The sequence below is a fragment of the Rhipicephalus sanguineus genome, unplaced genomic scaffold, assembly GCF_013339695.2.
Source record: "Rhipicephalus sanguineus isolate Rsan-2018 unplaced genomic scaffold, BIME_Rsan_1.4 Seq654, whole genome shotgun sequence".
NCBI classification, from domain to species: Eukaryota; Metazoa; Arthropoda; class Arachnida; order Ixodida; family Ixodidae; genus Rhipicephalus; species Rhipicephalus sanguineus.
Window position 1 is genome coordinate 206,187 of NW_023615699.1, and position 18,633 is coordinate 224,819.

The 18,633-nt window shown below is 47.6% G+C and overlaps 1 protein-coding gene across 1 annotated transcript in view; it reads left to right on the top strand.

Moving 5' to 3' along the window:
- Positions 1-6,994: 6,994 nt before the first annotated feature.
- LOC119378005 (laminin subunit alpha) overlaps positions 6,995-18,633 on the top strand; it is a gene marked incomplete at its 3' end in the record, with an annotated part of 46,768 nt that continues 35,129 nt past the window's right edge. Inside the window, exons 1-3 of the mRNA XM_049411691.1 lie at positions 6,995-7,184; positions 9,030-9,301; positions 11,472-11,660. Of these exons, the coding sequence (XP_049267648.1) occupies positions 9,059-9,301; positions 11,472-11,660 (432 nt within the window). The remainder of the gene's footprint in view (positions 7,185-9,029; positions 9,302-11,471; positions 11,661-18,633) is intronic.

The following is an 18,633-nucleotide window of genomic DNA, read 5'->3' on the forward strand; positions in this document are numbered from 1 at the left end:
CTGCTCGTTTGTTACATAATCATGTTTTTCGAAAACTTTTTCTGGCACCTGAAAATTCTGTTTGTACAAGGTGCTGGCTTAGGCAGACAAAGGAATTGTGACAATTTCTGTAAGCTTGACCCCAAATGTGTAGCGCGTAAACAACAGAGACAAAAAAAAATAGAGAGAGAGACCTAGACGGGACAGGTGCTGAACTTTGAAGTTTAGAGCTTGTCCTGTCCACACCTTTCTTTTGCCTCCGCTTTTTTTTTTTTTTTTTTTTTTTGTGCGCTATTCATTTGAAGTCATGCACCTTTACCAGCCTGGCCAACTTGCCAAGCTTTCACCTCCTTACCCCTGTGAGTTGCTGTCAAATGTGTAAGGCCCTGGCAGATAATTCCTTTTTTAATGTAAAATACTGTTATATCTCAATATAGTGAACTAAAACTGGTAATTCACTTTGTTATATGGGTATTTTGTTAATTTGAAGTTCGATCTTTTATGCACAGTATTGTTGCCAAAGGATTCATCTTTACACAGAAAGCGCCGCAAGAATGTTTAACGGCAGATGACAAAATAGCTTCAGTTCAATAAAAAAAATTCAGTTAATTTTTATTTTCAGTTAAAACTTCACTTGAACTAATTTCAGTTGCGTAAATTTGAGATCCGGCGACCACAATTTGATGCCGCGCCAGCACTTCCATTTATGGTAAATGCGCCTGTTCCGATTGCTTTCGCTGGGAATTTTATTCTTCAGAGCCTAGAAAGGCCTCTCGAGTTCAGAAACACGGAGTGCGAGTTTGCGAGCAAACAAGCGGCGTCTTTTTTTTTTCTCTCGTCGAAATTGATTGCGAGGTAACAGAGCTGGTTGTGTTACTGCTACCGCCCCTGCGGCTACTTTACTAGACACGCGGCGATATGAAAAAAGCACCCACTCGGGCGCTGACGCACGTCACGCGCCGAGCAAGATGCGGAACTAATAACAATATAATAATTGTTGGGGTTTATGCGTCCCAAAACCACGAATGATTATGAGGGATGCCTTAGTGGAGGAATCCGGAAATTTCGACCATCTGGGGTTCTTTAACGACCACCCAAATCTAAGTGCACGTGCCTTTAGCTCCGGGATTCGATCCGCGCCCTGCAGGTGAGCAGTCGAGCACCATAACCAATTCACCGCCGTGGCGGGTCAGAATAGGGAACTACGCAGGGTGGAGGGACAGCCGATAAGTAGGTAGAGGACAGTGACGTAGACAGCGGGTGGCACACCGGGCCCGTGCCCCCCCCCCCCCTCGAAATTTCTTCCCCATGGGATACAGAGCACGAAATGACGCTAGACCGCGTTTATCTGCCCAGACCCATGTAGAATCGGGGAGGTGCCCTTCCCCCCCCTCCCGAAAAAAATTGCTGCCTACGCTACTGGTAGAGGAGCGCGCGACACGATGCTCCAAGGTTCCTGCATGCCCACGTCAGACGCATAATCTCCCGCTTCACAGCAACAAGCCATCCGCCTGGCGGAAGAAGCCGCGAGGATTCAAGACCTCTTCGCCTGCTTCTAATAGCGGAGGTGCCGGCCCCCGTTGCCTAGGCCTGTGTGCCGAGGACGGGGAGTAGGGGGCCTCCTTTTCTGGCGGAACAATAAAGTTGTTATCATCATCATCTCCCTCGCCACCGCTCCGAAGGCGAGGATTGCATTGAGTTGCGCGTTGCTTAGCTTGGGCGGCCGCTCTTTCGCGCTTCGCGTGATTTGAGAAATGTGCTCTAAAAAAATCTCGTACAATGAACCATGCTTAGATTTAATGCTTTAGCCTTCATCTTTGGTACCAGTCAAACTTCGCTAAAGTAGAATCGCGGGGACAAAAAAGCGCTTCCTTATATTGTCAAAAACATGAAGTTGTAAAAGCTGAAATACTTCGTTATATCGGCATTACCTTTACATTGGAGTTCGTTGTACCAAAGTTTAACTGTAGCTCTTAATCGGTAAAAGTGAGACTCATTGTCCTTTGAGGGCAGGGGCGTAGCCAGAAATTTTTTTTCGGGGGGGGGGGGGTCACCAATACATTATGTATGTTCGTGCGTGCGTTTGTATGTGCGCGTGTATATATACGCAGGCAAAACTGAAAAATTTCGGGGGAGGGTGTTTGAACCCCCAATCCTCCTTCCCCCCCCCCCCCCCCTGGCTACGCCCCTGTTTTAGGGTAACAGAGCTTAAAGGGACACTAAAGGCAAATATTAAGTCGATGTTGATTGTTGACATAGCGGTCCGGAAACCTCGTAGTGCTACTTTTGTGCCAAGGAAGTGCTTATTTTGAAATAAAATCACGTTTTAGTCGTCCGCATCGCCTTAGCGCACTTCAAATCACCCGCCTGAAAGCGGTCTTTCTGACGTCACTGTTGTCGTGCCCAACGTTGCCCGCCTTTACTGCGCATGCATGCGACAAAACGCCACATGCATGCGCCATTTTGTCAAACTTTCTGACGGAGCGACTTTCACGAGCGTGCAAAACACACGCGGCAGTATGCATTACCGAAACTACCACTGAGACCCGACCGCATGAACGAAGCAGGGCGCCGGGCGAAGCGCAGTTCGACGAAAACGGAACCTTTGAACGTTTGAACTACGCGCGCCGTTCCCCGCCAAAGAGGTTCTTTTTTCCATGAATCAAACAGAAACGAACAAGCAGCATTTTATTACGTCTCGGTGCACGGAAGGTTCTTTTTTTATTGCAGCCAGTTTGATTACTTGTGATTAATTGTAGTCGGACGCTCTGACGTCATCGGGATCATAGGCATGCGCAGGGTTCCCCTTCAGGGGGGCCGAAGGGTCATCGCGGCGCCCCTCCTCCCTATTAAGTCAATGTATGGGGCAGACTCTGCGCCTCCCCCTTAGGTGACTAGCCCCCCCCCCCCCTCAGTCACCTAAGAGGGAGGCGCAGTTAATTTCTCGGTAAGTAGGGCGCTGCTGTTGATGATGTCGCTTTAGACGTTGTCATACATTGAGATTTCACTCTGACATAAATTGTTATTTGCCTTTAGTGTCCCTTTATAACGTACCCAAGTTTTGGGAAATTTTGTTGACCCCATGTGGCCAAAATATGAAAAAAAAATGTAGTCGCTAAAATCCCTGACGTCACGCTAACGTTCATTTGCAGAGATTTCGGCGCGAAATTTAAGAATGAGACATTGACCTTCATTTTCTCTTCGATTAAGAAACTAATGATGGTGAAATTAACGGCAGTAGAGCTTGCGAAGAATAATTTATCCGTCTGAATTGATTCATTGTATCAATATCATTAAAAAAATATTGAGGTGTGACACACGTCGCGGCTATTAATTTACATTTGAATCCCATTAAAGTAGTGCTGGAAAATGCCATATATTGCGGAAGTGGTATAGGCAGCGTATGGGGGCTGCAAAGCGCTCTGTACCATTCCGAAATTTTCAGACGAACTAGCCTTTTGCCAAGTATCTGTTTGCTCAGCGTGCTTTCTTGGAACGCTGGACATAACTTTAAAATGTTCTTTTCTCCCTGAGGACGATGAGGCATGCAGCTAGTGGCGTATCGGTCCAGCAGAGGAGGCACTGATCGGTCAGATCATCGAGTTTGAGGCACTAGTGCTCAAATCGAGTCATGGAAACGTTTGTAGCATCTTAGTGTATCGTAGATGCATTCGCTGACGTTACTCGCTTGCATATGTGTGACGTCACTCACGGTCAGGTCGTTAATTGGAACTTGCGGGGCTGCGAATCCAAGCCCAAAAGACGCCAGGCCTGCGCTGAAACCGCAGCACAGTCACAGCGAAAGCTGGAAGAGCGGCGTTTCTAGAGCCCGTTAAGCTCTCTTGGGGCTACAATACAAGTACACTAGAAAGGTACCCACTACGCCATAAATCACAATTTTTAAGAAGTTCGGAAGCACCTACTAAGCCATTATTCGTCATTCTGCGGAGAGCGAGGCACCAGCTACACGTCTGTAAGGCATTATGTGCACTTTGTTGACGCGACGACTGATGACGATGAAGAATTATGGCTGAGCCCTTTGTAATGGGTTGGAATCTTTAAACGGCCCACCAGTTATGTAATTTGCATTAGGTGACGCCCGGTCGCTATTTCCCTCTCCCGTCATGCTGTATAACATACGTTGACGTGGAAGAGAGACGGAGGGGGAGGGGGGGCGAAGAACATTACTGAGACCCCGAGGAAATGGATCATGCGCTTATGGGCTTCCTTGGCAACCAATACAAGTGCACTTGCGAGGAACCCACTACGCTATAAATCATTGTAATTTCACTGAGACCCCGAGGAAGTGGATCATGCGCTTATGGTCTTCCTTGGCAACCAATACAAGTGCACTTGCGAGGAACCCACTACGCTATAGGGCAGCAGGCACTGTGCCATTTTTCGTCATTCTGCGGAGAGCGTTGGTACCTGCTAAACGCATGTAAGGCATTATGCGCACTTTGTTGATGCTGTGCCTGATGAAGATGAAGAATTATGGCAGAGCCCTTTCTAATGGGTTCGAAGCATTGAACAACCTACTCATTGCGCAATTCGCATTGTGTGACGCCTCGTTACAGAATTCGCGTTGTGCGACGCTTGGTGCTTATTTTACTCTTCTACCACGCTATATTGCATATGCTAATGTGGTTCCTTCCCGACATGAAGCCTGTATAGGACCTTTTTGCAAAGCAGTTTCAAGCACCGGCATGGCTCAAATGTTGAATACTGGGCTCCCACGCAAAGGGCCCAGGTTCGAACCTCGTTCCATCCTGGAATTTTTTCTTATTTCGAGCGATACTGGTTACGGACACCGGCGGCGGCGGCGGCAGCGGCAGCGGCGGCGGCGGCGGCGGGCAACTACGGCGCCAAAAACGGCCGGTGAAATGATCTCATAACAGCTTTCGCTGTAAAAGTGCAATCAACGCCTCTCGCAGAGCCGCGACGGTAGAGGGTAGCATGCCTCCCCCTTTCCCAACACCTGTGTGTTCCTTGCGCTTGTGCTTCGTCTCCTTTTGCGCCGTTTTTCCCGTTTACAAGTACAATCGAGGAACGCTTTTTCCCCCCCCTTCATTTTAGTGTCACTTATTTGCGCGTGCATTGCCGTTGGGAAAGGGAAGAGGAGAGGTATACATTCACTACCGGCGAGTCTTCAGTGGCGCGGCTCTGCACATAACATTGCGCACGCGGAGGAGATCGCCATCGCACCAGCCGCCGCAGATCAGGACTCAAGGGTCATCATCACCGACTCAAGGGGTGCCTGTCGCAATATCGAACAGGGATACATTCCGTACCTTGACTATAAAATTTTGCAGAACAGCAGCTACACAGGTGCCCCCGCACACCGAACGATCATATGGGCTCCGGCTCACACGGACCTCGATGGCAGTGACGGCCGATGCCGCTGCCCGCGCGCTCACTCTCCGGGCACCATCCTCGTCCACCAATCCGGACCTCGAACCCAATCCCGCCTACACCTTTAAGGAGATCACACAATTTTATCAATCCGGCCATAACATCTATCGCAAACCCTGTAAACGCCTCACGAAGGCGGAGGAGCGAATTATCCTTTGCCTTTGTACCATAACTCTATTGTGCCCGGCAATCATTGACCCTGCTTGCACGGGGAAGTGTCTGCATTTTGAGGAAAATTCCTGCGACATTTTACACGTGGTGTGGGCATGCCAAAAAACCCGAAACCGAACACCACTACCCAACCCTTCGCGGGAGCACTGGGAGGCAGTCCTGCTCGGCTGCTCTGACTTGACGGCCCAACGGGCCTTGGTCGAGCGGGCCCGGGCCGCGGCCAACGCCAATGGGCTCCCGTAAGTGTTTGTAAATAACACCTGTAAATAAATGTTTTTCAGCAGTAGCTGCGAGAGGCGCTGATTGCATTTTTGGGCTTTGGAATCGTAGCACCGCTGTGCAGCTGGGCTCGCACGTTCTCAAAGAGCGAACCCCGCTTCTGAAGCCACTGCTTTGCAGCATCGGGCTGTTCTGTGCTGGGAGAGCCGAAACACTTGTTTTCTCTGGAAGACCCGGCCCCTGTAGCGCTGTTTGTGTGTCTCCGTGTTCTTAATGCCGTACCGACAAGCCCGCCCTGTAACTTTACTCGACTTAGTCCAAGGTCTCGCTAGCGTGTCAAATTTCCAGCGCTGTGCTGGGAAGCCGAGGCGCGTTTCATCACACCATCGAAAACTTAAAACAATTCGACACAGAAACATTTGGGTGCAATAAATGTAGAACACGTATCCACCGCAATGTGCCTCAGGATGCGCCAAATAATGTTTCGCTTTTACTGAAGCTCTGGTGATGGTGCTCTCTGTCGCTGTTTGACCGCGCACTTGGACTTGTCTTCGCACGTACTCCCACGCCAGTGATCGAGATGTCCTTCACACTGTTCTCTCATTTCGGACCGAGTGGGTTAAACGGACAGACCACGGGTCAGTACACGGTCAAGCCGGTAGGGTTACTGTCAGGCTGATTCTTCCACGGGTTCCCCCCCTGCCCCCCGCCCCTCAAAAAAAAAAAAAAAAAAAGAAAGAGCTTGACCTTGAGTGCCGACTCGGGTTGTGGCGTCCGTCGACCGTTTGCTGCTCTCGTTATCTCGTCTACTCGTCGTAGGAGCGAGCTGCTGTCTGCGAGGATGGGCGTGTCGAGAAAGAGAAGCGATGCGGAGGGTGAGGGTAACAAGTCTGCTCGACTATAATTCCGTGCAGCGATGCCGAGGGTTACTGCACTCTCGGAATTAGTCGGAATAATTCGCAAAAGCTGCTTGCGCTCAAGTGGTTCAACATTCGCCACTTCCCGTGCATAATACATAATACAAAGTAACTCCGAGCTTTCATTTTCTTCCCTGCGAAACAGTTCGGTGCTTGCTTAGCTGGGACGAACTTCCACAATGCTGCACACATTTAATGGTCGCCACAGGGACCGCGCGTGTGTAGTATGCGATCTTTATTGTACGGAGGGGTGCGGCTCAAGAGGGAGAGACGGCGGGCGCTTTTCCGCGCTCTTCCCCTCTCTCCTGGAGAAACACCCTCCGAACGGTTTCTTGGTCTTCCCCCGTCGGCCGACACTTCAGTGCTTCAGCGGCTTCAGTCCTTCCTCGCGCGCGGTTGGGAGTATGCAACCCGCCGCTCACAGCTTCTGAACCTCGCTGCAGGAGCAGCGAACACACACGAGTCAACAGGCGCCGCCTCGATAACGTGAGTCCCTGCATGGACACGCTTCGAGTGGACGATCAATTCGCGAACTCTGTTGACGCGTTCTGTCGGGACACTGTAGAATGTACTTGATACATGAATTTAATGTCTGTCTCTCGGTAGTCTGTATGTCAGTGGAATGACATGAGTCATGACATGAGTCATGACATGAGTGGAATGACATTAACGCGTAGAAGCGAAGACGTGGAAATTTTGCTAGGTCGACTGCCTGATAATTGGCGTTTTCGCTTTTGCTCGTTGCCGCCTTTACAGCTACCGAAAGCAAAGCAGCCTTCTACACTTAAATTGCTCCTCTCTCAAGAAAATATTGCGCGAGCACACACACACACGCACGCACGTACGCGCACACATACACTCAATGAGCAGACAGCACTATATATGATCGGGCCGACATCAACTTCGCAGTATGCTTTCCTGACGTCCGAAACATAAATTTCAAATTTTCTTCAACAAGTATAGAGCAGATTTCTGGACAATGACTGTTGCTGACATTTGTACAACTCGCAATATCTCAGTTTAACTATGAATGTTTGGAGTACCCACGGAGTTACGAGTACTTTTTTCCCCCTGTTGATCTTTGCAGTCAATCGAAACAGGGAATTCAATAGCGGAGGAGAAAGCGTAGCTGCAAAGATGTACATGAAGTATACTCCAGAAGAGCTTGTTCTTGGGCTGGTTGGTAACTCATCTCGGTGAAATAATTAGAACGCTATTCGGCACATTCGAATCAGGGGTAGCCAGGGGGGGGTTGGGGGGGTTCAACCCCCCCCCCGAAATTTTTCAGTTTTGCTTGCGGATATATACACGCGCACATACAAACGCACGCACCAACATACATAAGGTATGGTTGAACCCCCCCCCCCCCCTCCGAAAAAAATTCTGGCTACGCCCCTGATTCGAATACACCCACACACGTAATCATAAAACAATTACAAAATAATAAAAAGAGTGTTTGTTATAACGACATACGTTTGATGCATTTTTCTAGCGCTTAAGAGAAATATGGAAAAAACACGGAGAGACAGGAATACAAAATAACAATAAGAATGCTGGTATTCAACTGGGCCCGTGTTCACAAAAGTGTCTTACGCTAAAAATTTCCGTAAGGGAATTTCAGCCAATCACGATGCGGGGCATATCATTAGACAAGTCGGCTGACTAATGGAGAAACGCACTTACGAAATAAGTTTTTTTTTTAAATTTTTTTCCTTTTCTTTTGTTCGTCTGCGTCTCCGTGTTTTTTTTTTTTTTTCTTATTGAAATGCATCAAACGTCAGTATTCCAACTAGCCCAGCTAGCCTCGCAGTGTTTTCTAATCATTGCATGTGTTTGTTTTTATTGTACCCAGATTTACTTGAAAGCTGCTCAAAATTACCGCATATTTTGCTATATATAGTGAACTGTAGCGGGCATTAAGAAAAAAATATAATTTCCTTGCATGATTTCGTTGTTCCGAAGAACTCTGACTCATGTGATGTGCAACGACTCATACAGCACAAAGAGCTGATAGTAATTACCCCCCAAAAGGCCCGTACCAGGAATTTTTTCTGGGGGGGGGGGGGGGGGGGGGGGGGGGGAGGGCACTTGCAGAAGGCCTTGACTGTTGGGGAAAAACACCAATTTTCATTATTTATTTTCGGTAAAACACCCCCTTCATCAAAATTTCGGGGGGGCGGGCTGGCCTGCCCCCCAATCTGGCCTGCCCCCCAACCACCCGATGGGCCCTGGCAACGCCGCTGGACGCCTGACAACCCGAGCTACATTACTGAGCTCGCCTAGATCCAACTGGCTACGAAAGTCTAAAGATAGCTCGCCGTCATCCTGCAGGACTGGTTGGCAGCAAATCGAGAGACAATATGGCGACCGCCGCTAGCAGTGCGACGCGGTTCGCCCTGACGCTGCTGTGCTTCCTGGTGTCGTGCACCCTACGCGCTCGAAGCCAAATCCTGAACCCGCCGTACTTCAACCTCGCCGAAGGCCGCAACATCTCGGCCACGGCCACGTGCGGTGACCAAGGCACGCCGGAGCTGTACTGCAAGCTGGTCGGTGCCAATCTGGACAAGCAGGACAACCCCAACATCAACCTCATCCAAGGACAGGTGGGTCACAGTCATGGCAACTGTCAAGTCTTCAATAAACTTGGGCGAGTTGGTGTCGGTTCATACTTCAGTGTCAAGTCTTTGAATGTGAATTGTGATGGCCTTGTAGCAAGGATGTGCAGACAGTATAGAAACAAGGATGACGCGCGAGTAGGTAGGTCAACAACTTCATTGTTTCATGTGAGGGGGGGGGGGAGCAGGACGACGATGGGCTCTCTGGCAGGATACTTTTGTGCTTCGGCGACCCCTCTGGCCCAGCCCACTGTCCGAAGCTATAGCTCCGGTTGCAAGCTGCGCAAAGCAGCCTCCCATCGCTCCTGGTGTTCTGACCATTGCCACAGGGGCGTGGGTTTGTTCGGGCAGTTTATAAAGCAGACTGACTCCGATTTGTGCTGCGGTTTGGTATTTTGTGCGCAAAATCAAGTATTCTTCGTTCATTTTGCTCGTAAAATAAATACAATTAGAGTTTTCATCTGGTAATTAACCTGCCGGTATTGCAGAAACCTGTAATGTAAGGTTTATACGAAAGAGAAATGTCATCATTCAGTGCACGTGCTTCGAGTTGCCGATTATTTCGCACCCTTTCTGCGTTCTGCTATATAGCGTCCTGGTGCTATGGTACCATACTGCGAATTGGTCCCGGAATTTAATCCCGGGCCAGGAGTCTCGCGGGGTCAACTGGGAACCTTTCGTTCAGAGAAGTTCATGTAGATTTATCCATTGAAGCTTGCTGCTGCAAATACGTGAACGACAACTTTTTTTGCCTTCATGAAGATGCCACTATATACCGATTTCATTTATAATAGTTCTTTGCACATTCTTGTGAGCTTATATAGGCTCACATGTGGCAAAAACGGGTTTTGACTAAATCTGTTCACTGCAACAATTTCCCGCCGTACGCGAATGCATGATATTGCCACGCCCGCTTCTTCTTTTATTTTGATGTATTCGCGTTTGATCAGCAAGAGCGGTTATCAACGCTCGACGCTGACCGTGCCGCAGTGTTCGAGAAGCTTCGCGAGTGTAGTAGATCGTTTTGCTAAGATTGCACGCAGGACGCGAATGGTCTAGATTATTCCAGTGCTTGCGCGACAACCATGCAGTGATAAGACTGGAAAGTTCGATGCGTGATGTATGAAAGACGGCGCATCCCAGCCATGAGCAGTTGATCGACGGTCGACGCTCTGTTCGCCGCTATCAGTGTATTGCTGTAGTTTGACTTTCAGTTTCCCGGCCACAAGTTCAGTCAAATAAACAATTTCGTCTCGGACGTGCTGACTGCTGTCTTCGTCGACGTCACGACCACGTGACAATATGCACCGCCGCTTATGATCCAAGCCCCACAATCATGGTTATTCGAACGTCGCATGTTTGACGCACAATGTCAAATTGTTGTCCACCGCTCGCTAAAAGTTCTTCAAACAACGGCTTTACTTTCGAGACGTTACTTGTACTCGAGCACATCTTCTATTAACGTCCTTCCATGAATGGCTGTAGACACGCTTGCGTATTTTACTCTATTTGAGATGTAACTTTTGTCGCACGACAGTAAACGTCGCGACACCCGCGTGTGTACGCATTATTATTATTATTATTATTATTATTATTATTATTATTATTATTATTATTATTATTATTATATTATTATTATTATTATTATTTATTATTATTATTGTTATTATTATTATTATTGTACCAAAGCTTCGCGTAATTAAGCTGGTTATCAATTTTAACATCGTACCGCATGACTATCCCCACTGAGTGCCATAAAGCATACTAAAGGAATCCAACAGACAATTAGGTCAAAGGAAGCATGGTGCCTTTAACTGTAGCTCAGTAATTATGACGTAAACTGAAGCCTACTAAAGTGCATGGTTACGTCTTACTGCCGGCGTACGTTTGTTCCAAATTTAAAACAATGATCCGGCACATTCCTGTCGGGAACGCTGTGGCGGTCAGAATTAGGGACAGGAAAGCATCCTGTAGTTACTTCTGGGTTGCGCTTTTAAGACACGGACAGGGTAGATCGCGCTTCTGTTTTTGTACGTAGAGTATTTAGATTGACATCGAACGAATGTGGAACAGCCACTGACGCCATCATTTATATATAGTGACCACAAATAAAGAAACAGGGCCGTTGATCAGCGTCGGCTTCATTCATGCGGTGCAGGTGTGCGACTACTGCGATGACCCTCGGCGAGACTACCCACCGCACGTGTTCGAGGGCGACCCTCTGGACCAACGGCGCGAGCATCCGGCACGTTACGCCATCGACGGCACCGAGCGATGGTGGCAGAGTCCTCCGCTGTCCCGTGGAACGCGCTTCAACGAGGTCAACCTCACCGTCGACCTCGGACAGGTAAGACTCGTCTCGAGGGACGGCCCAACAAACGGTTCATTCTTAGAAATACTTCTTGAGCGGCTAATTGGTGAGGCATCTTGAAAGGAAGGGCCCCAATTTTAGACACCACGAAAGTAAGACAACAGGACGAGCGCCCGTGGCACCCGTCCTGTTGTCTTGTGTCTAAAATTTGCGCCTTTCCTTTCAGGACGGTTCATTCTTGTAAGCGGTTCGTGAACGAAGATTCTGTTGCCGGTCATAAACGGGGCAAATAAAACTGAAAGAGGAAAAAAAAAACATCAGTAGATGAATATTAACAGTTCTCTTGCAGCGTGGAGCTGCACGCGATGCGTCATTCACCCGAAGTCACGGGACTCATATTTTTGTTTCTTATATTCAGTTTCCGCTGCGTTCTAGACTCTGAGTACTCTCGCTCAGCACCTACCCCAGGCAGTCACCGCATTTACATACATACATACATACATACATACATACATACATACATACATACATATACACATACATACATACATACATACATACATACATACATACATACACGTGTAAATTCTTTAATGATAATGCGCAAATAAACTTGCAAACAACCATGACTCGTCTATTTTTTATGTGCCCCTCCCTCTCGCCCACTTCCCGGCATGCGCGGCGCCGCCTGGTTCGATCTTTACCCAGGTAAAAAGAGATCTAAGGCAAGTTCCCACCGAGAAGCTTTCCCAGTAGCTGTTTGTATTTAATGTGTAGTGTGAAAATGCATCAGCCCTGCGAGCCAATTCAGCTTTTCCGTCAGTTCTCGCAGATCTTACAGGTACAATAAAGGGAAACAATGAATCGGTTTAGATTGGTAGATTGTACTCTGAAAACTGTAACGGCGCCAGTTTCACCTCGATAGGATTGTAATTAGAGGAGAAAATTAAGGTGAAAGATTTATTTTTAAATTTCGCGCCGAAATCTCCACTCGTGACGTTACGGATTTAAAAGTGTATTTCTCGTATTTTCGCGACACGGGTCAACGAAATTTCATGAAAATTGCTGTGTGAAGTCTCTGGCCCCCTCAGAGGACAATGTACTCCATTTTTGTCGATTACGAACGGCGTAGTTCCCCTAGTAAACGCCGTCAAAAACTACGACGTCACGGCGTCTGGCCACTCAAGCATGCAGTGCCTGACACTGCAACTCTTTGGTTAATTTTCACTAATAAAACTGTTTTCACCACCACGGCGATTGGTGCTGGAATTTGGAGGTGGCGCCGCCACCCGCATTTTTTTTTCGCGCGTTTTCTCGCTTACCAAGCGTCTTCTCGTGGCAAGCGCGGTGACTTTGGTTTTATGAAAGAGTAATTTACTAGTACGAGAAAAAATTGTCTTTCTCTTTAGTGTCCCTTTAATACACCTCTCTTAGTCGGAACCCGCGGGCAATGCTTTGTATTGTCGAAAAAAAAAAGATAAATAAATGAAATAGAAAATAATAATAGTGATAAGTTCCGTTAACGAACGCGCTTCAGTGACGAAAAGCACAAGGGAAATCGACTGGTGTGCATGGGAACCTCCGTGCTGCCCCCCAGCTCGACTTGAGCGACGCCCTTCGGCGGGACGGAAGCGCACTCGCTTTCTTTGCGCTCTACTTTCTCCTCCTGTGGACCGTTCCGCCGACACGGCCTCCTCTTCAGCAAATGCTCGACCTGGTAGTGAATATTTACTTGGTTTCGAACTCTCCGCATGCCCTTTTCTTGCGGGGGAGGGAGGGGCGCCTGCTGGCGACTTGCTGCCTCGGCACGAGAGGACCGTTTCTGGGAATAGCAGCAACGCCGGCATCTCCCCGCCCCGGCAAGATAAACGGCTGTGGTGGGGGCTGTTGTGCGGGCGCGCTGCGGCGAATGACGGGCACATACTTGCGTTTTGCGATATATATGTTTTCCTTTCTTTATAGTTTCTCATTGCTGTGGCTGGTGGCATCTAGTAAACGAGAATGGTCTGTGTTGCAGTGACACGCATGGTAAACTGTAAAGAATGGTTGATCCCTCTTTCACAAGTATGGTTCATATATGACACGAAAGTGAACCGCGTCTTCATTGAACTATAGCTGCAGTTTTTTTTTTTTTTTACTTTGAAAATTACTTCAGGATAAATGTGTCTACTGTCTACTGCAAAAAATAGCGGCAGATCCAAAGCGCTTTTTTGGGATGTATTCATGCAACGAAGCCCCTTCGCTACGTCGCCTTTCATCCAATGCTCCGACGTGCACGACGCGACTTGTCTTCCACCTGCTTTCATTGACGGGGTGTGATATCCACGTGGTTAACAATAAAAAAAAAAAAAACAGGCCATCAAGAGACCGGAAATATGAACCGAAAGTGACTCAAGAGACATCTTGGGTGCAGGAACTAGGCCATGGAGGGGGGGGGGGGGGGGGGGGAGGTGTAGAGTAGGGGCAGCTGCCTCCTAAAATGTTTCAAGGTTACTCATCGCTGCATGTAGTGAACGCGGATTCAGGGAAGGCACGAACATATTTACCTCCGCGAGCGGGAGCTGTGATGGAATAAATGCAGATGAGGCCATTATGCAAGCAGTGCGCATGTTATATACTCTCTGATCCGAAGAAAAACTGTGCCCAAAATGCAGTTTCAAGTTCTTTGTCTTCGAGCAAAATAGGTCTACACGTGTCGGTTGCCAAATTAAAAATATTCTTCCTTGTTCACGGCGTACAAGCGTGCTCGTTTCCGCCAATGTGACAAACATTTCCGCCGCAATAAAAAAAAAAAGAAATTCTGAGTGCTAGACAGTCGATCCCCTTAATTTGAAGAGGAAATGCGTTAACATTTGTGTAAAGTAACAGTGTAACATTTAATCAACGAATTACGGGCTCGTTTTTCTTTCTTTGACACAACCTTATTATTGAGGACCAACAGACAATGAAGCCAAGGAAGGTACAGGGGCTGTTTCTTGTAGTCTTTTCACTGTATTATAGTAATTATTATATAAATGTGAAGAAATTAAAGTGGACGAAAAGACAACCTGCCGCCGGCTGGGACCGAATCTGCAACCTTCGGATAACGCGTAACATTTAGGCTCTACATGCGCGCTGCACGTTTCTTTATCTGGGGAAAAAGAGTAAATAAAATAAAGCTACGCAGTTTTTAACAAATTTTTCCAGTCCTATAGATCTAGCCGCGTGGCACTGCGCCGGGCCGGCACGGGCGTAGCGACTGCGGGCCGCCGGTTGTCCTCGCCAGCAGCCGTGTGTCGTAATCGGCGGCGACTCATTGGAGCCTGCGAGGCGGTCGCCGGCGCTCTCTTCTCACGGGTCTTCATCGCAGCTGGAAATTTGACGCCGGCGGACGCCCCTCACCATCTCGTCACGCATCGCAGCGACGACGAAGCAAAACGAGACCGTCGTTATAGTACACACTGTACGCGGCGTCGTGGCGAGAAATGTGAGGAGTACGCGCGTTGTGCCACAACGAGCGTAGAACGTACCTTATCGGACACTGGCGTGAAAGGCCTGCTTATCTCTCTGCGGCTTCTGCACCGACCGCAAGTGGGGCGTTCTCCGCTCCTTAGCACCCGAATGTCACCCGAACGTTGACGCCAGCTTCAGTATCACTTGTCGGCCGTCTCCTTCGATGGCGGAAAGAAACGCCAGAATGACCTCCCCGTTTCCGACAGCGATTGCAGTGGTGTCATTCCTCTGTACTGATTAAACGGACGCTAAAGTGAAACATTCAATCAGTCTAGATAGATAAGTTCTTCTTGCAGAACTCTTTTGTCATTAATATCGCCATCATAGGTTAATTACGACAAGAGAACTTCAAGTTCAAATTTTCATTTTTGATTTCGCGCCGTAACTTCAACGCGGTTACGTCACCATAACGTCACGAATTTCACTGTCTTTTCGCAGCTAATGAAACCGACGTGCACTTAAGCCAAGGAAAACATGGGGGGTATTTTGGCCCCCATTGTTTCAATAAAATTTTCTGAAACTTGTTATGGTAAGATGCCGGGTCCCTTAGAACGCAGTGTAAACAATTTTTCCCGATAAACGATTATGTAGGCACTAGCTGACGCCGTCAAAATCTATGACGTCACGGCGAGCTGGTGCTGGAACTTCAAGACAGCGTCGTCACCTGTATATTATTTTTGCACGTTTTCTTGCGGTAAGAGTGGTCCTTTCGATATTGTGAAAATCTAATTTACTAATTAATACGAGAAAAATCGGTTTTCTCTTTAGTGTCCCTATAACGTATGCGTGCGCCATGCTTGCCATCATGGAAAGCGCAGCTCGCACATCCACGAAGCGAAGTAGATCGATGGTTGTTGTCACAATCGCTCGGTAGCATAGGCGTGCGCAGGGTTCCCCTTCAGAGGGGGCTAAGGTTCATCGCGGCGCCCTCCCCTCCTCCCTTTTGCGCCCCCCCCCCCTTCCCCACGAGCCCCCACCCGCCGGCCCCGTCCCGTGCGCACGCCTATGCTCGGTAGGATTTCATCTCTCCGCAGCGAGTTACCAGCGGCAGCTTTACGGAAATCTCAAAGCGGTGCTGGGCTCTTGGCAGGATGCTTCAATTCTCCCATTTGGCTTGCTCTCATTAAAAAGTTAATTAAGTTTCCATAATTATTGTCGTAATTAATTTCTTGAAACACTCTGCGTTCTCGGTTAATGATGCGTTAATTTTCTTTTGCGTATGCATATATATACTGCGGTGTCGTGGTGCATGATTGGGAGTATGCATGCACACCCAAAGTCATATCGCGTTATGAAATCACTGAGGCGCTTACGAAGAAAGTAGAAAGGACAGCGCTTACAGGCAAGCGCTGTCTTGATTGACCGCGTCTTCGGTACGCTTCTAACTAATCATTCACAATATACGTTTATCAACTATAGCAGAAATCGCCAATCTTCAAGCTCGATCTTATGCTTCATTTACCGTGAACCACGCACCCGATTCGCATTTAGAGTTCGCATTTTCTTTCCGGCCTGCCGTGGCCTTCTCGGTCTATGACTTTTTCAATTTCGCTGGAATTGGAAATAATTACCTCTGCGAAAATTGCTTACATCCGCGTTTCGCTAGCGCTGGTTGTTCGTGAATCAGAGCTGCTTCATCCCAGTGGCCCCTCTTGAAGTTCTCTTGAATTCGAACATAAGCACATAAGCCTTCCGCTCTCCACTGTCTTTTCCTCCAGCATGCTTACGTGCTTGCGCTGCAAACTCTTGAAAATGTACATTAACCAACTCGCTCACATCGCCGTTCTTCTTCGAACATAAGCCTTGAACGACAAACAACGACAGCTGCACGTCGACTCGTGACAGCGATGACGACATTTTGAGCACAAGCCAACGTGATCGATTCATGTAGGATAAGCCGAGCCTGTCAAATCCTATCGATCATGCACAAGTGAACTAGAATAGTACATGTTCTAGTTCGCTACAATGCACACAAATAAGCTGACTTTCATTTCCTCGCCGCTTCTGACGAATAGGCGTGGTGCTGACGATACGTACTCCCGACGGTACGGAAGCAGACGCGATCGAGCCCGCGCGCTACTTGCTGCCTGGCGCTTTTACTTATATATTGTTATCAACTGCGGCTGTTTCTCGCGGTCGACGTCTCCAGCGGAAGTGCACTGGGGACATTCGACGCCGGATGCGCCAAATTGGGACCAATTCCGCAACGAGGCCGCCGTTGTTGCGCACAGCGACGCGTTGATTAGTTAGGCCTAATTGAGGCGCGGCCGCGAGGGCATCATTTGGCGTGTACGTGTCGTTAGAGTGTGTATGTGGGGAGGGGACGATGCTCATGCAGTCAATAAAAGCAGGTAAAATAAATAAAAACAAGCTGCTAGCAACGAAATTGATACGAACCTTCGAAAGCTCAGCGCGAACAAGAAACACACAACAGCATCACAAATAAGTGCTAATATATATATATATATATATATATATAATATATATATATATATATATATATATATATATATATATATATATATATATATATTATATATATATATAAACAGCTACCAATAGGCGGTAGCTGTTTGACCAATACAACATCTATTGGCCCAATAAGACACGAGTACAACTTCTATTGGTCCAACAAGACACCAAGAGGCGGTGGCTATTGGTCTCTATTGGTACCAATAGAATTCTTATACACCCAATACAGCTCCAAGAGATTTCCTATAGAACCAATAGCGATTTTTATTGGACAAATAGAAAACTCTATTGGTATTTTTGCTAGGGGTAGCACCATTTTAACAACTCCCAGAGGAAATTGTGCATGTAAGAACGATGAACCAACATGCCCAAATCGGAGTTACTGATGCGAATCATCGAGGTGGAAAACAAATAAGTGAGAAGGTGCTTGATTTAAATGGTGGCAAACCGTTGCTATATCGTTTCGCTGGAAAAACAGCGAGGATGGTAGATGCACAAAGACAAGTAAATTTAGAATGCGTATTATTCATGCTGAAAAAAGCCCACTTAATTGAATAAAATATAAACACAAACACGACAACACGGGCCGCCAGTGTTGTTGTGGTGTGTTATTCTTTTCTTTGTTTTTATGAAAGAAGGAGCTTTTTTTAAGGGCTCGTTTCATTGGTGATACAACCTTAATAAAAACTGACAGATATTGAAGCCAAGAAAGGCATTGATATAAATGTGAAGAAAGTAAAGTGGACGAAAAGGCAACTTGCCGCCATCAGGGACCCAACCTGCAACTTTTGGATAACATGCCCGATGCTCTACCACTTGAGGTACGGTGGTGGTCATCCTTTCGCCCACAATGTCGGGTATTTAAGAGCATCGGCTAATAAAGTTTTCTTTTTCGACGAATTTTCTTTTTGACCTGCTCGTGTACCTGTTTACTGATGTCAGTTCCTTGACGGAAATGACGTGAGCTAATTCTGGAGGATCGAATTCTGCTTACCATTCTGACTGGCATGAGTTCATGCACGAAGGTCTGAGGTCTGTGGGAGCA